We start from the raw sequence: 23,712 nt of genomic DNA, 5'->3' as shown, positions 1-23,712 counted from the left end.
CTTTCCTGCTGCTGATGTGTCGCTCTCCAAGCGGGCATATAGCGACCTATGCAGTTAAAATACACATGTACACACTGCAGTATATATTGGGGTCAGCACTATGTGTGCCGCTTACCGCCCGCCTATAAGCGGGTGTATGGTCGCCCCCGTCCTGCCTGGTTGCCGAAAGTCCGAGCTCGGACTGCAGTAATGGCTGCCGGCGTCTTCCCCAGCTCGTGTGAGGAGGGGCGGGCCGTGGGCGTGCCCCAAGTCAGAGCGGGAATCCGGCGTCCGACAGTGTGCAGTGAGAGGGCTGGAGCATGTAAATAAGGCTCCAGCCCTCGGCGCTGCTGATTGCTCAGCGTCTGTCCCCTTCCCTGAGTGACAGGGAGGGGGCGGGAACGAAGCGGCACTAGGCCGCAGAAGCCGGGGACTGGATTTATAAGCGCCGCCGCCGTAAAAGCGCGGTCGGCGCCCAGTCCCCGGCGAACTACAAGTCCCAGCCGCGCCGCCGCTCCCGGAGCGTCCGGCGCGGTAGTTCCCAATACACAAAGTCACTCAGCAAAGCTGCAGTGACTGTAACCCTTTACTGTCCCCGGCGCACTAGCACACCCAGCAAGTCTGGAGTGTGCTGTGCCTGTGTGTACGGGGACACAGAGTACCTGTAATGGTGCAGGGCCATGTCCCTGAACGGTACTCCAGCTCCGTATCCAGCAGGTTCAAATGGGTCTGTGGATGGAGCCCGGCGTCAGAGCTTTGAGGCCGGCAGGATCCCACTTCCTCAGAGCCCCCCAGGGGGATGTGGAAGGAAAGCAGCATGTGGGCTCCAGCCTCCGTACCAGCAATAGGTACCTCAACCTTACAACACCATCAACGGGTGAGAAGGGAGCATGCTGGGAGCCCTATATGGGCCCTCTTTTCTTCCATCCGAAATAGTCAGCAGCTACTGCTGACTAAAATCTGTGGAGCTATGCATGGATGTCTGACCTCCTTCGCACAAAGCTTGAAAACTGGAGAACCCGTGATACCACGGGGGGGTATAGCCAGAAGGGGAGGGGCCTTGCACTTTTTAGTGTAGTGCTTTGTGTGGCCTCCGGAGGGCAGTAGCTATACCCCAATCGTCTGGGTCTCCCAATAGAGCGCTGAAGAAAACACATGTAAATAAACGCACACAAAAACGCAATGGAAAAAAACCGCAAGTAACCAAATTTAAGTAATAGGTAGAGAAATGGCGCAGAAATTCTGAAATATCAGAAACTCATCAAAAGCTCATTGTGGGAACATAACGCCAACAAAGAGCGGTGTCTGGTTATAGAGCAGAGTGACACAGGCAGGGAAGCAGATGCACAGATCAGCACTGGAAAGGATTTAGCTTCTTCCAAAACTGGATTCACAGCCACACCGATCGGGACTGCTCTTTAAGGTATTTCATGTTACTGCTTCCATGTTAGTGCTACAGAGTATTAAAGGGAACCTGTCAGCAGAAATTTCGCCCAAAACCTAAAAGCTTCCCCCTCTGCAGCTCCTGGGCTGCATTCTAGAAAGGTCCCTGTTATTATAGTGCCCCATGTGAGACCAAAATAAAGACTTTATAAAGTGGTACCTTTTTGTATTCAGATACTGTAAATGTGACACAGGGGGCGGGCTTTCTGGCGTCCGTTATTCTGCCCCCTGGTCCTGTATGCCGCCCCCATCGCTCCTTTCCATAGCTGATGCACCGCCCACTGCTCCAGCCATCCCCGCGCATGCCCAGTGCCAGTCTCACGGGACTGAGCAGTGTGACCGCTGGTGACGTGTGCGCAGGCAAGTGATTATGGGCGGGGCTGTGATTGTTATCAGCAAGTACCCGCCCATATTCTCGTGAGCGCGCAAACCTCACCAGCGGTCACTGTGCTCAGGGTAGTGCTAGACTGTATGGGCTGCTTCCAGGGATGAAGTCCCTTTTGTCACGTGATAGTATTTTGAACACGCCCCTATCACGTGACAAAAGGGACGTCATCCCTGGAAGCAGCCCATACAGTTTAGCACTACCCTGAGCACAGTGTGACCGCTGGAGAGGTTTGCGAGGGCAAGGAAACCCCAAAAAGGTTTTCGCTGATCACCCAGAGTTTCAGGATATCCTCACAAAGCAAAGGGAGAAGCCTGTCAGGCGCTTCGGTAACCGAAAACTCATGGAGTCCCGGTACCCTTTTGCCTCACCTGTCCCTAAGGGCATGGCCGATCCGCCGGTCTCCCGCCTTACCACAAAGACGCTCCTGTCTTTACCCGATGGTTCCTCCATCAAGGACCCAACAGACAGGTGGATCTCCTCGCCCGCTCTTCTTTTGAGGCTGCGGGTTCCTCCCTCTCGCCCTATTTTGCCTCTGTGTGGGTTGCAAAGGCGATCTCGGTCTGGGCAGAATCCCTTAACACTTCGCTTGAGGAATCCCAGTTCACTCATACCTTCACAGAGGTAACAGCTCAAATTGCCGCTGCGGCGGAGTACCTCATGCAGGCCTCCATGGACGCTGCTACCTGCGCAGCGTTTGCCGCCTCAAATACCATAGCCATCCGTAGAGCTCTCTGGCTCCGACAATGGCGAGCGGACTCTGCCTCCAAGAAGTCTCTCACTTGCCTTCCCTTTTTTCCAGACCGATTGTTTGGCGAACGTCTGGACAAGCTCATTTCTGACGCCACGGGAGGAAAGAGTACCTCCCTCCCCCAGCTGAAGTCCAGGACGTCCTTCACCAGACGTCCACAGTCCTCGTTCCACTCCTTTCGGAACTCATTTGGTTGGTCGACATCCCGTGCTGTCCCCGCCACCAGCCGCGGACTACGCAGGGACCGACCTCCTCAGCTCTCCCCGAAACCCACTTCGTCATGGCAGCCTAGACCGAAACAGTCCAGGACTAGGGAGACTCGGCCACGACGTTTTCCCCCCTCATGACTCCTTCAGCACCCCGGAAGACACACTCATTGTAGGAGGTCGACTGCGGCTCTTTCATCACATCTGGGCTGCCGCCTCAGACGACAAATGGGTGCGAAACCTTGTGTCTTTCGATTACCACATAGAATTTCGGACCAGACCCCCGAGTCGGTTCGCTCTCTCAAACCCCCCAAAGACTCGAAAACGACGCAAAGCTTTTTTCTCAGCAATCCACTCGCTCCAAACAGCAGGAGTGATAATACCTGTCCCAGACGACGAGAAGTTCGGGGGTTTTTATTCCAACCTCTTTGTGGTCCCCAAAAAGGATGGGTCAGTTCGACCCATCCTGGACCTCAAACACCTGAACAAACATGTGCACGTACGGAGATTCAGAATGGAGTCCCTAAGGTCCATTATTGCATCCATGGTCGAAGGGGAATTCCTCGCATCCATAGAAATCAAGGAAACGTACCTACGTACCTGCACATACGCATCGCCCCAGATCACCAAAAGTTCCTCCGCTTCCCAATTCAGGACTCCCACTTTCAATTCGTAGCTCTACCCTTCGGCCTTGCCACCGCACCAAGGGTCTTCACCAAAGTCATGGCGGCCGCCATGAGCGTCCTTCACGCCAGAGGAGTAGTCGTTCTCCCTTACTTGGACGACCTCCTCATCAAGGCCCCCTCCTTCCGCGACTGCTCAACCAGCGTACAGATCACTGTGGACACCCTATCCCGCTTAGGGTGGCTAGTGAATCTGGACAAATCATCCCCGATCCAATCACGATCCTTCACCTTCCTGGGCATGTCCCTGGACACCCGTCGGGGCTTAATCCTTCTCCCTCAGGACAAGGCGATCGCTCTTCAACAAGCAGTACGCTGCCTTCTACGTCCTTCGTCTCGCTCCATTCGATTCAGCATGAAAGTGCTCGGCAGGATGGTGCCGGCTATGGAAGCAGTACCCTTTGCTCAACTGCACCTCCGCCCACTGCAGCTAGCCCTTCTAGCGGCCTGGGACAAGAGCCCCTTCTCCCTGGACAGACATCTTCACTTGACGCCTTCAGTCAGGTATGCACTCCGCTGGTGGCTTCGGTCCTCATCCCTATCGAAGGGGAGATCTTTTCTCCCAGTGAACTGGCTGGTCCGGACCACGGACGCCAGCCTCCTAGGCTGGGGAGCAGTGTACCGGCACCACACTGCTCAAGGACGTTGGACGCCCCAGGAGTCTTTCCTACCCATAAACATCGTGGAACTCCGCGCGATCTTCCTCGCGCTCAGAGCATTCTGCCCTCTGCTAGCGGGTCGTCAGATTTGAGTCGAATTGGACAGTGCGACAGCTGTAGCCTATATCAATCGGCAGGGGGGCACCCGCAGCAAAGCGGCTTATCTCGAGGCCCACAAGATCCTCAGCTGGGCCGAATCGACGGGATCAGTGATATCAGCGGTACACATACCGGGGGTAGAGAACTGGGCAGCAGACTTTCTAAGTCGCCAAGGCCTGGCCGCCGGAGAATGGTCTCTCCACCCAGATGTGTTTCTACACATCTGCACTCGCTGGGGCACACCAGACGTGGACCTAATTGCCTCAAGGTTGAATGCAAAGGTACCCGCGTTCATAGCCAGGTCAGGCGACCCGCAGTCCATCAGCACGGATGCTCTAGTCTGCTCCTGGCACCACTTCCGCCTGCCTCACATATTTCCACCTCTACCCCTGCTGCCGCGGGTAATCAGGAAAATCAAGGCAGAGGGAGTCCCAGTGATACTGATAGCACCGGACTGGCCCAGGCGCGCCTGGTACGCCGAATTAGTACAAATGCTCGCAGACGCACCGTGGCGCCTTCCAGACATCCCAGACTTGCTGACCCAATGGCCCATTTCCCATCAGAACTCCAGAGCCCTGAAGCTGACGGCATGGCCATTAAGACCTGGGTATTAACAAGAGCGGGATTCTCCCCCGTGGTTATTTCCACCATGATCAGTGCCCGAAAGCCTGCTTCATCCCGCATTTACAACCGTACGTGGAAAATTTTCCTTTCATGGTGCAAGGAAACTAACGTCCAGCCTATGCCTCTGGCCATCCCCAGAATTCTCGACTTTCTACAGTCTGGCTTGCAAGCGGGGTTGGCTCTCCGTTCCCTTAAAGGGCAGGTCTCAGCGCTCTCAATCTTCTACCAATGCCGCCTGGCTCAAAAACCGCAAGTCAAGACCTTCCTCCAGGGCGTTTCCCATCTAGTTCCCCCGTACAAACGGCCGCTGGACCCATGGGACCTCAACCTCGTTCTGGCCGGTCTCCAGAGGTCTCCCTTTGAACCCCTCGAGGAATCCTCCCTTGCTCTTCTGTCCTGGAAGGTAACATTTCTGGTGGCAATTACGTCCATCAGACGGGTTTCAGAGCTAGCAGCACTCTCTTGCCGCGAGCCTTTTCTGATCTTTCACCAGGACAAGGTGGTTCTGCGCCCCCTTCCGGATTTCCTTCCAAAGGTTCTTACCCCGTTTCATTTGAACGAGGACATTGTTCTGCCTTCCTTTTGTCCACACCCGGTTCATAGGGTAGAAAGGTCTCTGCATTCGTTAGACCTCGTCAGAGCTCTCAGATATTACATATCCAGGACAGCCCCCTTTAGGAAAAAGGGGAATTTTGTTTACTTACCGTAAATTCCTTTTCTTCTAGCTCCTATTGGGAGACCCAGACAATTGGGTGTATAGCTTCTGCCACTGGAGGCCACACAAAGTATTACACTTTTAAAAAAGTGTAACCCCTCCCCTCTGCCTATACACCCTCCCGTGGACCACGGGCTCCTCAGTTTGGTGCAAAAGTAGGAAGGAGAAAACTTATAAATGGTCTAGAGCAAATTCAATCCGAAGGATGTTCGGAGAATTGAAGACCATGAACCAAAAGAAAAAGTCAATATCAACAACATGTGCACACAAAAGAACAACCAGCCCGAAGGGCACAGGGGCGGGTGCTGGGTCTCCCAATAGGAGCTAGAAGAAAAGGAATTTACGGTAAGTAAACAAAATTCCCCTTTTCTTTGTCGCTCCATTGGGAGACCTAGACAATTGGGACGTCCAAGAGCAGTCCCTGGGTGGGTAAACCAATACCCCAATAAAACGAGCCGGAAACGGCCCCCTCTTACAGGTGGGCAACCGCCGCCTGGAGGACTCGCCTACCTAGACTGGCGTCTGCTGAAGCATAGGTATGCACTTGATAGTGCTTCGTGAAAGTGTGCAGGCTAGACCACGTAGCCGCCTGACACACCTGCTGAGCCGTCGCCCGGTGCCGCAATGCCCAGGACGCACCTACGGCTCTGGTAGAATGGGCTTTCAACCCTGAAGGGGGGGGGAAGCCCAGAAGCACGGTAGGCCTCGAGAATCGGTTTCTTGATCCACCTAGCCAAGGTGGACTTGGAGGCCTGAGAGCCCTAACGCTGGCCAGCGACAAGGACAAAGAGCGCGTCTGAACGGCGCAGAGGCGCCGTGCGAGACACGTAAATCCGGAGTGCCCTCACAAGATCCAAAGAGTGCAAATCCTTCTCACACTGGTGAATTGGATTAGGGCAAAAGGAAGGCAAGGAGATATCCTGATTTAGATGAAAAGGGAATACCACCTTAGGGAGGAATTCCGGGACAGGACGCAGAACCACCTTATCCTGGTGGAAAACCAGGAAAGGAGATTTGCATGACAGCGCTGCAAGCTCAGACACTCTCCAAAGAGATGTGACTGCAACCAGGAAGGCCACCTTCTGAGAAAGACGGAAGAGAGAACATCCCGCAACGGCTCAAAAGGCGGCTTTTGGAGAGCCGTCAGGACCCTGTTAAGATCCCAAGGTTCCAACGGACGTTTGTAAGGTGGGACCATGTGGCAAACCCCCTGCAGGAACGTGCGGACCTGCGGAAGTCTGGCCAGCCGCGTTTGAAAAAACACGGAGAGCGCCGACACTTGGCCCTTGAGAGAGCCGAGGGACAATCCCATATCCATTCCAGATTGTAGGAATGAAAGAAATGTGGGTAAGGCAAACGGCCATGGAGAAAAACCGTTATCAGAGCACCAGGATAAGAAAATTTTCCAAGTCCTGTGATAGATCTTGGCGGACGTTGGTTTCCTGGCTTGTCTCATGGTGGCAATTACATCCTGAGATAACCCTGAAGACGCTAGGAGCCAGGACTCAATGGCCACACAGTAAGGTTGAGGGCCACAGAATTCAGATGGAAAAACGGGCCTTGGGACAGCAAGTCTGGGCGGTCTGGAAGTGCCCACAGTTGACCCACCGTGAGATGCCACAGATCCGGATACCACGACCGCCTCGGCCAGTCTGGAGCAACGAGAATGGCGCGACGGCAGTCGGACCGGATTTTGCGTAGTACCCTGGGCAGCATCGCCAGAGAGGGAAACACATATGGCAGTTGAAACTGCGACCAATCCTGGACCAAAGCGTCCGCGGCCAGAGCTCTGTGATCCTGAGACCGTGCCATGAAGGCCGGGACCTTGTTGTTGTGTCGTGACGCCATGAGATCGACGTCTGGCGTTCCCCAGCGGCGGCAGATCTCTCGAAACACATCTGGGTGAAGAGACCATTCCCCCGCGTCCATGCCCTGACGACTGAGAAAGTCCGTTTCCCAGTTTTCTACGCCCGGGATGTGAACTGCGGAGATGGTGGAGTCTGTCTTTTCCACCCACTGCAGAATCCGCCGGACTTCCTGGAAGGTTTGACGACTGCGAGTGCCGCCCTGGTGGTTGATGTAGGCGACGGCAGTGGCGTTGTCCGACTGGATTCGGATCTGCCTGCCCTCCAGCCACCGATGGAAAGCCAATAGGGCTAGATATACTGCCCTTATCTCCAGGATATTGATCTGAAGGGACGATTCTATTAGAGTCCAGGTTCCTTGAGCCCTGTGGTGGAGAAAAACCGCTCCCCAACCTGACAGGCTCGCGTCCGTGGTGACCACGGCCCAGGTTGGGGGTAGGAAGGATTTTCCCCCGGACAGAGATGTGGGGAGGAGCCACCACCGAAGTGATGTTTTGGTTGCGAGGGAAAGAGAGACGTTCTTGTCGAGGGAAGCCGAACTCTTGTCCCATTTGCGAAGAATGTCCCATTGGAGTAGCCGTAGATGGAATTGCGCAAACTGCACTGCCTCCATAGCTGCAACCATCTTCCCCAGGAAGTGCATGAGGCGCCTTAAGGAGTGTGCCTGACCCCGAAGAAGGGACTGCACCCCCGCCTGCAGAGAAAGCTGTTTGTCCCGCGGTAGCTTGACTAACGCTGGCTGGGTATGAAACTCCATCCCGAGGTAAGTCAGTGATTGGTTCGGCGTCAACTCGGATTTCGGGAAATTGATGAGCCACCCGAACTGTTGGAGAGTCGCCAGAGTTACGGTAAGACTCCGCTGACACGCCACCCGAGAAGGAGCCCTGACTAAGAGATCGTCCAAGTAAGGAATCACCGAGTGGCCCTGAGAGTGTAGGACCGCCACGACGGATGCCATGACTTTGGTGAAAACCCATGGGGCTGTCGCCAGGCCGAAAGGCAGTGCCACGAACTGGAAGTGTTCGTCCCCGATGGCGAAACGCAGGAAACGTTGGTGTTCGGGTGCGATCGGTACATGGAGATAAGCATCTTCGATGTCGATCGATGCTAGGAAGTCTCCTTGTGAAATCGAGGCGATGACCGAGCGGAGAGATTCCATCCGAAACCGTCTGATTCTCACATGTCTGTTGAGCAGCTTGAGGTCCAGAACGGGACGGAATGATCCGTCCTTTTTTGGCACCACGAACAAGGTGGAGTAAAATCCGCGACCACGTTCCTGAAGGGGAACGGGAATCACAACTCCTTCCATCTTCAGAGCGTCCACTGCCTGAAAAAGTGCGTCGGCCTGTGCGGGGGGTGGGGAGGTTCTGAAGAAACGAGCCGCAGGTCGAGAGCTGAACTCTATCCTGTAACCATGAGACAGAATGTCTCTCACCCATCGGTCTTGAACATGTGGCCACCAGGCGTCTCCAAAGCGGGAGAGCCTGCCACCAACCGAGGATGTGGCTGGATGAGAACGAGAGTCATGAGGAGGCCGTCTTGGAGGCAGTGCCTCCCGCGGCCTTTTGGGGGCGTGGCTTGGACCGCCACGCATAGGCGTTCCTCTGGCCTTTCTCCGGCCTGTTGGACGAAGAGGATTGGGTCTTGGCGGGGGGACGAAAGGACCGAAACCTCGATTGGATCTTCCTTTGCTGAGGTCTCTTAGGCTTGGACTGGGGTAAGGAGGAGTCCTTTCCCGAGGATTCCTTAATAATCTCATCCAACCGTTCGCCAAACAAACGGTCGCCAGAAAAAGGTAAACCAGTTAAGAACCTTTTGGAGGTAGAGTCTGCTTTCCATTCGCGCAGCCACATGGCCCTGCGGACTGCCACGGAGTTAGCGAATGCCACGGCCGTACGGCTAGCGGAGTCCAGGACGGCGTTCATGGCTTAGGACGAAAATGCTGATGCCTGAGAGGTCAAGGATGAAACATGCGGAGCAGAATTCCGCGTGACGGCATTAATCTCAGTCAGACATGCCGATATAGCTTGGAGAGCCCACACGGCTGCAAAGGCCGGGGCGAAGGACGCGCCCGTAGCCTCATAAATAGACTTCACCAAGAGCTCTGTCTGTCAGTGGCATCCTTCAGGGATGAGCCATCGGCAACAGACACAACGGACCTAGCCGCCAATCTAGAGACTGGAGGATCCACCTTAGGGGAGTGTGCCCAGCCCTTAACGACTTCAGGTGGAAAGGGATAACGCGTGTCAGTGTGCCGTTTAGCAAAGCGCTTGTCCGGAACCGCTCTGGGCTTCTGGACAGCGTCCCTGAAGTTAGAGTGATCAAAAAACGTATTGCGAGTACGTTTGGGAAATCGAAATTGGTGTTTCTCCTGCCGAGAAGCCGGTTCCTCTGCAGGAGGAGGTGGTGGTGAGAGATCCAACACCTCGTTGATGGATGAGATAAGATCATTTACTAGGGCGTCCCCTTCAGGGGCATCAAGGTTAAGAGCGAAGTCAGGGTCAGAGCCCTGAGCCCCCACGTCCGCCTCGTCTTCCTGAGAGTCCTCAAGCTGGGATCCAGAGCAGCATGAGGAGGCCGGAGAAGAGTCCCCGCTTAGCCGGCCTGGGACTGCGATCCGGGCAGGAGTCCTCCGCCTGTGACCTAGGGGCTATCCTGGGTGCGCGCTGCGGCGCGGACCGAGAAGGGCCTGGAGGAGACAAACGAACAGGGTCCGGGGCCTGTGAAGGGCCCGGTCTGGACTGCAATGCCTCAAGGAGCTTAGATGACCATTTGTCCATAGACTGAGCAATGGATTGAGAAAGTGACTGGGAGAGCGTCTCAGCGAAAGAGGCCAACGACTGTGTCTCTGTCCCTGCTGACTGCTCAGGGGGAGCAGGGGGATCTACATGAGCCGAGGGGCCCACAAGTGCCCGAGGCTCCGGCTGAGCAAGCGTGGCAGGAGTCGAGCATTGATCACAGTGAGGGTAGGTGGATCCCGCAGGCAACATAGCCCTACAAGAGGTACAGGCCGCGAAAAAAATCTGTGCCTTAGGGGCCTTGCTCCTTGTGGACGACATGCTGTAAGCAATCGGTGTCTCTTAGGAGATTGACCACTGAGGGTATATGGGAAACGGGTATACAGCCTTTCTGAATATATATAAATATTTATATATATATCCCGGTACCCTAGGGGGACCAGCACCGGGCGACCGAGCGGAGTGTGTCCTCCAGATTCCCTGTCTTGGATCCCCCGGAGCTGTAGAGCTTTGTTGCCGTAGCATCCACCGGCAAAGTGCCAAAAATGGCCGCCGGAGCTCTCAGGGGGGCGTGGAGCCGCCGGCAAAGAGCGGGAATCTGGAGGTTCCAAAGTGGTCAGTGAGGGGGGGGGAAGACATGCAAAGATGCTCCAGCCCTCAAAGCCGACGTCATGTCGGTAATCCCGCCCTTACCCCTGACAGGCAGGCCCGGGGGCGGGATTTTTCGCGACTAGGCCGCGGCGAAGCCGGGGACTAAATTTAAGGCCGTGCCCGACAAGCAGGCACGGTGGGCGCGGAAGTCCGCCGAAAAAACAACGGACGGAACTACCGCGGCTTCCGGAGAGAAGGTGCGACCTCCCTCCCTGTACAGTCCCCACATGGGTACACAGAGTACCTTAAAGCTGCAGGGCCCGGTCCCTGGGGGTGAAGAAGCTCCGGTCCGGCAGGTTCCACCAGGGGCTGCGGATGGAGCACGGTCCCAGCACTTGGATGACCGTTTAGGCTCCCACTTCTCCCAGAGCCGCATAAGGGATGGTGAAGGAGACAGCATGTGGCTCCAGCCTCAGTACCCGCAATGGGTACCTCAACCTTAACAGCACCGCCGACGTAGTGGGGTGAGAAGGGAGCATGCCGGGGACCCCATAGGGATCCTCTTTTCTTCCATCCGTCATAACTATGTATGAGAATGCATGAGTGGATGTGTGCCTCCTTCCACACAAAGCATAAAACTGAGGAGCCCGTGGTCCACGGGAGGGTGTATAGGCAGAGGGGAGGGGTTACACTTTTTTTTAAAAGTGTAATACTTTGTGTGGCCTCCAGAGGCAGAAGCTATACACCCAAATGTCTGGGTCTCCCAATGGAGCGACAAAGAAACGGACTCTTTGTTCGTGATTCCTGAGGGGCCTAAGAAGGGACAGGCAGCTTCAAAGGCGACTCTGGCTCTCTGGATTCGCTCTGCGATCCAGGAAGTCTACCGCTTGTAACTCAAGCCCATTCCTAGTGGGCTTCGGGCTCATTCCACGCGAGCAGTTGGCACTTCGTGGGCCATTCGGCATCAGGTTTCAGTGGAACAAATGTGTAAGGCTGCGACCTGGTCTAGCCTACATACGTTTTCAAAGCATTACAGAATCCATACCCAGGTTTCAGCTGAGGCAAATCTGGGTAGGAAAATTCTGAGAGCACCTCTCTCAGTAGATGCTCCAGGCTATCTGGGACTGGTTCCTAGTCCTTGGGTTGTGTTGTCTTCTTTTAGGTTTCCCACCCATGGACTGCTTTAGGACGTCCCATGGTCCTGTGTCCCCCAATGAGGCGTCAGATAAAAACGGATTTTTGTGTACCCAACGTAAAATCGTTTTCTCTTAACCATCATTGGGGGACACAGCACCCACCCTGTTGCCCTGTTGGGCCTTGATTCTCTCAGTACCTTATTTGGTTATGACTCTTTTTTTCTCATGTTCCTCTGTTGAGAAGTTTTTACTGTTTTTTTTTCTCCTACTGCTTGTGTACTAAAACTGAGGCTGCCTGGCCCGGCCAGCGGGTGTATACTACAGAGGATGAGCTATGCTTTTGCATCTACTTAGTATCCTCCTATGGATAGGCAGCATAACACCCATGGTCCTGTGTCCCCCAATGATGGCTAAGAGAAAACGATTTTACGGTGAGTACACAAAAATCAGTTTATTACTTACATATTCCCTATGTAAATGATCTGAGGCTGTAGCCCCCTGGGCATCACATCGCCCTGGGGGCATTTGCATGTTTTCCGTGGCATCACACCCCTTTGGGAATGATACCATGGATTTACATGTGACATCACCATCAGCGTCTTCAGATCCTGCATGTGCAGACTTACCATTCCCGCAGCAGTTATCTGGGTACTTGCTACTCTGCTTCAGACGCGCTCTGCGCATGCTCAGAAGACTCCTGCAGTTCGGACCATGCACAGAGCGGGTAAGAAGAGGTTATTAGGCCACACAACACCCTGCATATAGCTCAGAACGCATATGGGACCTGACAGGTCCCTTTAAAAGTGAACCTGTCAGGTGCAATATGCCCCCAGAACCACGAGCAGTTCTGGGTGCATATTTCTAATCCCTGCCCAACTGTCCCTGTATACACTAGCATAGATAAAGAGATCTTTAGAAAATGTATTTCTAAAGATCTTTTATCCTATGCTAATGAGCGCGGGGACTAGTCCGAAGGGCGTTGTATCCCTCGACTAGCCGCCCTCTTAGCATGATAGCATGCCCACAGGGGTGTACTAACATGCTATTCAATGCAGCTTCAACAGCGGTGCAGCGAGTATCTGTGTTCACTCTAACTGCACTTATGAAGTCCCAGCACTTCCAGTCATGTGCACTAGACCTGTCTGGAGCTGGGACCCGTACACCCGGCTTCATACTGCACATGACTGGATGTGCCCAGCATTCAGAAACGTGGTCACAGCAAACAATTATGTGCAGCACCGCTGTTGACGCTGCATTGGGCATGCTAACATGCTAACAGGACGGCTAGTCGGGGGATATAACACCCTTAGGACTAGTCCCCGCACTCATTAGCATAAGTTAACAGATCTTTAGAAATACTTTTTCTACAGATTCCTTTATCTATGCTAGTGTATACAGGGACGGTTAGACAGTGATTAGCAATATGCACCCAGAACTGCTCGTGGGTCTGGGTGCATTTTGCACCTGACAGGTTCCCTTTAAGCTCAGATCTTATCAAAATATTATAAGAAAACATGGGCACACTTCCCACAAATGTGCAAGGTCCAATGTGGCATAAAAATAAAAACACAAAAAACAGACCGCTGAATAAAAACTACTGGTTTCCATACAACACACTTACCACCAGCTAGTTTCTCCACTTCTTCTGCTTTGGCTCCCAGTGCGAGCTCTTGCTCTTCCTGCGTCTGCTCCTGCTCAATAAGTGTCAGCTTCATGTCTTCAATTAACTTTTCTTTTGCTTTAACATCTGAGATCCATAAATATAACACGTTTCAGTCATCTTTAAATTCCCTGAAATCTTACCTGCTACCTTATGTTACAGATTTACGGAAAAAAACATGGTAGCACAAGTGTGATTTGTAGAAAAACATTTAGCTGCAGAATCTCTGTCTGGATTTGCGGCAGGGGCATTTACAGCGTATTAGACTATGTGCCATCAAGACTATGTATCCGCGTATATATTCGCAGGTTTCCCGCAGCTGATCCCCGGAATCCGCAGCTATCCATTGCTGAGTGATTCCAGCAAAATAGCTGCGGTAAACCTGTGGACATTCGTGACTTACCTGCGGAAATCCCGGCCTCTATCTCCATAGTGGAGGGCTGGGAATTCTGCAGGTATTTCCGCAGGAATAATTGACATACAGTTACATGCGGGACATCTGCAGCATATTCTGCAGCCGCACATACTGCAGCATGAACACAGCACTTCACATGTCCCATAGGATAACATGGGGAGTGTCTGTACTTGCTGAAACCTGCGGATTTATCTAGAAAAAAAAAACAGATAAATCCGCAGGTATTCCGCAGCAAAATCCACGGGTACATTGTCCTGTGGGCACATAGCCTTACAGTACCAGAAAAGCAGATGAGATTTTCACTCATCTCGTCCACAGGCAGTATCTGCGTGTAAACTGATGTGTTGTGTGGCTTTGAAATCAGAGACCTTTATCTTATTTTAGGATTTCCATTGTGGATTTCCCACTCTGTCCTGCATCTGGAGCAAACCCCTAACAAGATCCATAAGTAATGCGTAAGATGTTTGTGCTGTATCCGCATCAAAATACACAAGTCATTTTTTTTCATAGCTCACCCTAGGTGTAAGCTTTCCTAATTACTCTTGATGGTTAGTGGAAAATTTATGAAGATCAGAATTTCGTACACTCAGTTTGGAGGCAGATGAGAGGGTTAAAGGCCTCGCTGCTGTTCACAAAAGGATGATGCCAATTCCTGGACAAGTGATTGTGTTGGAATGGATACTCTATCACAGGGGTCTCAAACACGCGGCCCGCGGGCCGCATGAGGCCCCTGAGGCTGTTTGTTGCGGCCCGCAGAGACCCCGTGACAAATCGCGGCTCTATGCTGAGGGTCGGCGCCGGCAGGAACTTTACTGCATTTGAATCCATCTGCGGTGCCGCGCAAGGAGCTGTCAGTTCTATCCCAGTTGCTGCTGCTGTCTGCCAATCAGATGCAAGGAGGTGACGTCATACAGCGACGTCACTTCCTTGCATCTGATTGGCAGGCAGCAGCCATTGGTCCAGACACAGCTCCTCTGCGCTGCACCGCAAATGGATTCAAATGCAGTGAAGTTCCTGCCGGCGCCGACCCTCAGCACAGAGCCGCGATCATCACGGGCCGCGACAAGCAGGTAAGGTACGTGCTCAAGTTCAGGACCCGCTGCGTGCTGGACACAGCGCGTCCTGATCGGCGGGGCCGCAAGTCTCCTCCTTAGGAGACCGCAGCTGCCTGTGCCTGCGATCAGGGGTTAGGGCCGCTGCGGTCTCCTCGCTGTGCTCTGCCTAGGGAGGATGCTTCAGACGCCGCAGCAGAAATTCACATGCTGCGGCCTCTGGAAGCCACACCGCAGTTCCATTTTCACTGCGGGCCGTACACGCACAGTGGGCATGGGATTTTTAGAAATCCCATGCCCACTGTGCTTTTACCATACATAGCAGGGTTTTGGACGCAGCTGAAGCATGCTGCATCCAAAACTCTGCAAGTACTGATCGTGGGCACACAGGGAACGGAGGAAAGGTGAGGAGATTTTTTTTTTTGTTTGCGTATTACTAAAGGATGGGCAGAATACTACAGGGATGGCCAAAATACTACAAGGGTGGGCAGAATACTACAGGGATGGCCACAATACTACAAGGGTGGGCAGAATACTACAGGGATGGCCACAATACTACAGGGATGGGCAGAATACTACAGGGATGGCCACAATACTACAGGGATGGCCACAATACTACAGGGATGGCCACAATACTACAGGGATGGCCACAATACTACAGGGATGGCCACAATACTACAGGGATGGCCACAATACTACAGGGATGGCCACAATACTACAGGGATGGCCACAATACTACAGGGATGGCCACAATACTACAGGGATGGCCACAATACTACAGGGATGGCCACAATACTACAGGGATGGCCACAATACTACAGGGATGGCCACAATACTACAGGGATGGCCACAATACTACAGGGATGGCCACAATACTACAGGGATGGCCACAATACTACAGGGATGGCCACAATACTACAGGGATGGCCACAATACTACAGGGATGGCCACAATACTACAGGGATGGCCACAATACTACAGGGATGGCCACAATACTACAGGGATGGCCACAATACTACAGGGATGGCCACAATACTACAGGGATGGCCACAATACTACAGGGATGGCCACAATACTACAGGGATGGCCACAATACTACAGGGATGGCCACAATACTACAAGGATGGGCAGAATATTACAGGGATGGCCACAATACTACAAGGGTGGGCAGAATACTACAGGGATGGCCACAATACGACAGGGATGGCCACAATACTACAGGGATGGCCACAATACTACAAGGATGGGCAGAATATTACAAGGGTGGGCAGAATACTACAGGGATGGCCACAATACTACAAGGGTGGGCAGAATACTACAGGGATGGCCACAATACTACAAGGGCGGGCAGAATACTACATGGATGGCCACAATACTACAGGGATGGGCAGAATACTACAGGGATGGGCAGAATACTACAGGGATGGCCACAATACTACAGGGATGGCCACAATACGACAGGGATGGCCACAATACGACAGGGATGGCCACAATACGACAGGGATGGCCACAATACGACAGGGATGGCCACAATACGACAGGGATGGCCACAATACGACAGGGATGGCCACAATACGACAGGGATGGCCACAATACGACAGGGATGGCCACAATACTACAGGGATGGCCACAATACTACAAGGATGGGCAGAATATTACAAGGGTGGGCAGAATACTACAGGGATGGCCACAATACTACAGGGATGGCCACAATACTACAGGGATGGCCCCAATACTACAGGGATGGCCCCAATACTACAGGGATGGCCACAATACTACAGGGATGGCCACAATACTACAGGGATGGCCACAATACTACAGGGATGGCCACAATACTACAGGGATGGCCACAATACTACAGGGATGGCCACAATACTACAAGGGTGGGCAGAATACTACAGGGATGGCCACAATACTACAAGGGTGGGCAGAATACTACAGGGATGGCCACAATACTACAAGGGTGGGCAGAATACTACAGGGATGGCCACAATACTACAAGGGTGGGCAGGATACTACAGGGATGGCCACAATACTACAAGGGTGGGCAGAATACTACAGGGATGGCCACAATACTACAAGGGTGGGCAGAATACTACATGGATGGCCACAATACTACAGGGATGGGCAGAATACTACAGGGATGGGCAGAATACTACAGGGATGGCCACAATACTACAGGGATGGCCACAATACTACAGGGATGGCCACAATACTACAGGGATGGCCACAATACTACAGGGATGGCCACAATACTACAGGGATGGCCACAATACTACAGGGATGGCCACAATACTACAGGGATGGCCACAATACTACAGGGATGGCCACAATACTACAGGGATGGCCACAATACTACAGGGATGGCCACAATACTACAGGGATGGCCACAATACTACAGGGATGGCCACAATACTACAGGGATGGCCACAATACTACAGGGATGGCCACAATACTACAGGGATGGCCACAATACTACAGGGATGGCCACAATACTACAGGGATGGCCACAATACTACAGGGATGGCCACAATACTACAGGGATGGGCAGAATATTACAGGGATGGCCACAATACTACAAGGGTGGGCAGAATACTACAGGGATGGCCACAATACGACAGGGATGGCCACAATACTACAGGGATGGCCACAATACTACAAGGATGGGCAGAATATTACAAGGGTGGGCAGAATACTACAGGGATGGCCACAATACTACAGGGATGGCCACAATACTACAGGGATGGCCACAATACTACAGGGATGGCCACAATACTACAGGGATGGCCACAATACTACAGGGATGGCCACAATACTACAGGGATGGGCAGAATACTACAGGGATGGGCAGAATACTACAGGGATGGGCAGAATACTACAGGGATGGGCAGAATACTACAGGGATGGGCAGAATACTACAGAGATGGCCGGAATACTACAGGGATGGCCACAATACTACAGGGATGGGCTGAATACTACAGGGATGGGCTGAATACTACAGGGATGGCCACAATACTACAGGAATTGGCAGAATACTACAGAGCACAATACTACAAGGATGAGCACAATACTACAAGGATTGGAACAATATTACTGGGCACAATACTACAGGGCACAAGGATGGGCACTATACTACTGGGCACAATACCACAAGGATGAGCACCTTACTACAGGGCACACGGATGGGCACATTACTACAAGATTTTGGCTAAGATTACTATATGATGCTAATTGTAAAACAATTACAAGAAGGTGATAAAATGTAAAAAAAAAAAAAATCCTAAAGCATGACTTTTTTTATTTACATTAAAAATGCTTTTCTGTATATAAACTTAACAAAAAAAGTGCACGTTTGTTATAATAAACAAGCGAAAAATGTTTACAAAAGTGATCCAAGATGTATAGAAAAAAAAACATGGATTCATTAAAAATGTTCACTTTGTCCTGCAAATAATGCGGCCCCCTCATTTTTTTTTTCTATATGCGGCCCATACACCCAGCTGAGTTTGAGACCCCTGCTCTATCAGGATAATCACAATTCAATAGTAGTGCTGAGCGGATCCGGACTGTAAACGTCCGGATCCGCGCGGTTTCAGCGCTATCCCCGGGCCGGACCCGGGCGCAGGATTCCGGCTGCACAATCCGGAATTGGCAATTAATAAAAATGAAAAAAAAAACAACAAATAAATAAATGAGCGTTTCATACTTACCGAGACACCTTGGTGTCACGGCGGCACACTGCTTCCGGGTTGCGCTTTCACTTCCTTTGCTGTGCACGCAATCACACAGCTTCCGTGTTTTCTCACCCACCAGCCGTCCTCTCAGCTGTGATTAGTTCCTGGCTGACGTGCCCCCAGCCTGTGACAGTCTCTGCCGCGGTCATCGCTTATTGCGGCTCAGTAACAGGCTGCACTCAGAGCGGGCAGCCATGCTCTATAGCTGCTCGCTCTGACATGTAGCAGAGCTGTATGTGTCGCCGCGGGACTTCTCCTGTGGATTACGTCGGAGCTGCAGGGTTTGTTTGGGGCTTAATAAAGTGGTGAAGGAGGAGTGTTTTGTACTTTATTTCAAATAAAGGATTTTTCTGTGTTTATTTACTGTCACTTACAGGTTTGTGTGATGCAGGTATCTGATAGACGCCTGTGATATCACACAAACCTAGGGTTTAGCAGCAGCTGTGCGCTGCTGCTAACCCCTGCTATTACCCCGATGGCACCGCATCACGCCAGCGGGAAGAGCTAGTAGCGCACACCGGTATGGTCACATCTAATAGATGCGGCTCTACCGGACGGCTGCAAGCTGAGGATATACAAGCCCCCGGCCGGTGTTATCTTGGGTGGGGATGAAAATAAGGGGGACCGCACGTCATCTTTTTTTTTTTTTTTTTTTTTTTTTACTTTCACCGGAATCACACATGCGAGGGGCTCACGCGAGTCTGCCATGGCAGCACCCGGAAGCCTCGCACGTGTGACTCTGGTCACTGTATACACAGCACAGATACAGCGCGACAGCTGGGGCTGCAGCCGCGCGCTATACATGTGCTGCCGAGTGTTTACCACTGTGAACTGACCGACAGACTGTACTGCTTTCCCCACCCACCGGCCGTCCTGGCGCCTGTGATTGGCAGCGTGTCAGCTAACTGCAACCAATCAGGATAGGGGCGTGTCTAACTGCAACCAACACGTGCCGGTGGGCGGGGAAAACCATGAATATTGAATTGTCGGCTCCGGAAGAAAATAGCGTGACCCGGAAGGAGTGTGCCGCCATGACAGCGCCTCGGTGAGTATGCCGCACTCACTCCTAGCCCCTCCACAAACGTTTTTACCCTCTGGATTCCGGTCCCCATTGACTTATATGGGCACCAGATTCCGGAGTGGATCAGATTCTTTTTTAAATCTGTCAGTGATCCGCCGGCCCCAGATTATTGGCTGTTCGATCAAATTTATTCAATAGAAGTTTAATGTGGATAAATGTAAGGTCATGCACTAGGGCAGAGGAAACAAAATATATAAATATGTACAGTGGAACCTTGTATTAAGAGTAACTTGGTTTGAGAGCGTTTTGCAAGACAAGAAAATATTTGTAACTTGGTTTAAGAGCAATGCTATGCAATGAAGGGAATTTTGTTACTTACCGTAAATTCCTTTTCTTCTAGCTCCAATTGGGAGACCCAGACGATTGGGTGTATAGCTACTGCCTCCGGAGGCCACACAAAGCATTACACTAAAAAGTGTAAGGCCCCTCCCCTTCTGGCTATACACCCCCCGTGGGATCACGGGCTGCTCAGTTTTAGTGCCAAAGCAAGAAGGAGGAAAGCCAATAACTGGTTTAAACAAATTCAATCCGAAGAACATCGGAGAACTGAAAACCGTTCAACATGAACAACATGTGTACCCGAAAAAACCAAAAATCCCGAAGGAAACAGGGCGGGTGCTGGGTCTCCCAATTGGAGCTAGAAGAAAAGGAATTTACGGTAAGTAACAAAATTCCCTTCTTCTTCGGCGCTCCATTGGGAGACCCAGACGATTGGGACGTTCAAAAGCAGTCCCTGGGTGGGTAAATTAATACCTCATGTTAGAGCTGCAAAAACAGCCCTTCCCTACGAGGAGGCAACCGCCGCCTGTAGGACTCTTCTACCTAGGCTGGCGTCCGCCGAAGCATAGGTATGCACCTGATAATGTTTGGTGAAAGTGTGCAGACTCGACCAGGTAGCTGCCTGGCACACCTGTTGAGCCGTAGCCTGGTGTCGTAATGCCCAGGACGCACCCACGGCTCTGGTAGAATGGGCCTTCAGCCCTGAAGGAACCGGAAGCCCGGCAGAACGGTAGGCTTCAAGGATTGGTTCCTTGATCCATCGAGCCAGGGTGGATTTGGAAGCCTGCGACCCTTTGCGCTGACCAGCGACAAGGACAAAGAGTGCGTCCGAGCGGCGCAGGGGCGCCGTGCGGGAAATGTAGATTCTGAGTGCTCTCACCAGATCTAACAAATGTAAATCCTTTTCATACCGATGAACTGGATGAGTACAAAGAGAAGGTAAGGAGATATCATGATTGAGATGAAAGGAGGATACCACCTTAGGGAGAAACTCCGGGATCGGGCGCAGCACTACCTTGTCCTGGTGAAACACCAGGAAGGGAGCTTTAGATGACAGCGCTGCCAGTTCGGACACCCTCCGAAGAGACGTGACCGCTACCAGAAAGGCCACTTTCTGTGAGAGTCGAGAAAGTGAAACATCCCTCAGAGGCTCGAAGGGCGGCTTCTGGAGAGCAACTAGTACCCTGTTCAGATCCCATGGGTCTAACGGCCGTTTGTACGGAGGGACGATGTGACGAACCCCCTGCAGGAACGTGCGTACCTGAGGAAGTCGTGCTAGACGCTTTTGAAAAAATACCGATAGCGCTGAGACTTGCCCTTTAAGGGAGCCGAGCGACAAACCTTTTTCCAACCCAGACTGCAGGAAGGAAAGAAACTTAGGCAATGCAAATGGCCAGGGGGACACTCCCTGAGCAGAGCACCAGGATAAGAATATCTTCCACGTTCTGTGGTAGATCTTAGCGAACGTGGGCTTCCTAGCTTGTCTCATGGTGGCAACAACACCTTGAGATAATCCTGAAGACGCTAGGATCCAGGACTCAATGGCCACACAGTCAGGTTCAGGGCCGAAGAATTCCGATGGAAAAACGGCCCTTGTGACAGCAAGTCTGGTCGATCTGGCAGCGCCCACGGTTGTCCGACCGTGAGATGCCACAGATCCGGGTACCACGACCTCCTCGGCCAGTCTGGGGCGACGAGTATGACGCGGCGGCAATCGGACCTGATCTTGCGTAGCACTCTGGGCAAGAGTGCCAGAGGTGGAAACACATAGGGCAGCTGGAACTGCGACCAATCCTGCACTAAGGCGTCTGCCGCCAGAGCTCTTTGATCGCGAGACCACGCCATGAAGGCCGGAACCTTGTTGTTGTGCCGAGACGCCATTAGGTCGACGTCCGGCCTTCCCCAGCGGCGACAGATTTCCTGAAACACGTCCGGGTGAAGGGACCATTCCCCTGCATCCATACCCTGGGCGACTGAGAAAGTCTGCTTCCCAGTTTTCTACGCCCGGGATGTGAACTGCGGATATGGTGGAAGCCGTGGCTTCCACCCACAGCAGAATCCGCCGGACTTCCTGAAAGGCTTGCCGACTGCGTGTCCCGCCTTGGTGGTTGATGTATGCCACCGCTGTTGAGTTGTCCGACTGAATTCGGATCTGCTTTCCTTCCAGCCACTGTTGGAAGGCCAGTAGGGCCAGATACACTGCCCTGATTTCCAGAACATTGATCTGAAGAGTGGACTCCTGCTGAGTCCACGTACCCTGAGCCCTGTGGTGGAGAAAAACTGCTCCCCACCCTGACAGACTCGCGTCTGTCGTGACCACCTCCCAGGAAGGGGGTAGGAAGGACCTTCCCTGTGATAATGAGGTGGGAAGAAGCCACCACTGAAGCGAGTCCTTGGCCGTCTGGGAGAGGAGGACTTTCTTGTCTAAGGACGTCGACCTCCCGTCCCATTGGCGGAGAATGTCCCATTGAAGTGGGCGCAGATGAAACTGGGCAAACGGGACTGCTTCCATTGCTGCCACCATCTTCCCCAGGAAGTGCATGAGGCGCCTTAAGGGGTGCGATTGACCTTGAAGGAGAAACTGCACCCCTGTCTGTAGTGACCGCTGCTTGTCCAGCGGAAGCTTCACTACCGCTGAGAGAGTATGAAACTCCATGCCAAGGTATGTCAGTGATTGGGTCGGTGACAGGTTTGACTTTGAAAAGTTGATGATCCACCCAAAAGTCTGGAGAGTCTCCAGCGCAACGTTTAGGCTGTGTTGGCATGCCTCTTGAGAGGGTGCCTTGACAAGCAGATCGTCTAAGTAAGGGATCACCGAGTGTCCCTGAGAGTGCAAGACTGCTACCACTGCTGCCATGACCTTGGTGAAAACCCGTGGGGCTGTCGCCAGACCGAAGGGCAGGGCTACGAACTGAAGATGGTCGTCTTCTATCACGAAGCGTAGAAAACGCTGGTGCTCTGGAGCAATCGGCACGTGGAGATAAGCATCCTTGATGTCTATTGATGCTAGAAAATCTCCTTGAGACATTGAAGCAATGACGGAGCGGAGGGATTCCATCCGGAACCGCCTGGTTTTTACGTGCTTGTTGAGCAGTTTTAGGTCCAGAACAGGACGGAACGAGCCGTCCTTTTTTGGCACCACAAACAGATTGGAGTAAAAACCTTGACCTCGTTCCTGAAGAGGAACAGGGATCACCACTCCTTCTGCCCTTAGAGAGCATACTGCCTGCAGAAGGGCATCGGTTCGGTCGGGATGTGGGGAAGTTCTGAAGAACCGAGGCGGAGGACGAGAACTGAACTCTATCCTGTACCCGTGAGACAAAACGTCTGTTACCCACCGGTCTTTGACCTGTGGCAGCCAAATGTCGCAAAAGCGGGAGAGTCTGCCACCGACCGATGATGCGGAGGGAGGAGGCCGAAAGTCATGAGGCAGCCGCCTTGGAAGCGGTTCCTCCTGTTGCTTTCTTTGGGCGTGAGTGAGCCCGCCAGGAATCTGAGCTCCTCTGCTCCTTCTGAGTCCCTTTGGACGAGGAGAATTGGGCCCTGCCCGAGCCTCGAAAGGACCGAAACCTCGACTGTCCTCTCCTCTGTTGAGGTTTGCTTGATCTGGGCTGGGG

The 23,712-nt window shown here is 52.7% G+C and overlaps 1 protein-coding gene across 2 annotated transcripts in view; it reads right to left on the bottom strand.

Annotated features, from left to right (window-relative positions):
* The window catches only part of KIF20B (kinesin family member 20B), a 340,877-nt gene that overhangs the window by 81,530 nt on the left and 235,635 nt on the right, over positions 1–23,712 (bottom strand). For both annotated transcript variants that reach the window (XM_075348747.1, XM_075348748.1), the window contains one exon: positions 13,496–13,621. In XM_075348747.1, coding sequence (XP_075204862.1) covers positions 13,496–13,621 — 126 coding nt within the window. The remainder of the gene's footprint in view (positions 1–13,495; positions 13,622–23,712) is intronic.

This window comes from Anomaloglossus baeobatrachus, chromosome 5 (genome assembly GCF_048569485.1).
Source record: "Anomaloglossus baeobatrachus isolate aAnoBae1 chromosome 5, aAnoBae1.hap1, whole genome shotgun sequence".
NCBI lineage: Eukaryota > Metazoa > Chordata > Amphibia > Anura > Aromobatidae > Anomaloglossus > Anomaloglossus baeobatrachus.
The sequence above is the reverse complement of the archived record's forward strand: the minus strand, read 5'-3'. Positions and strand labels throughout refer to the sequence as shown.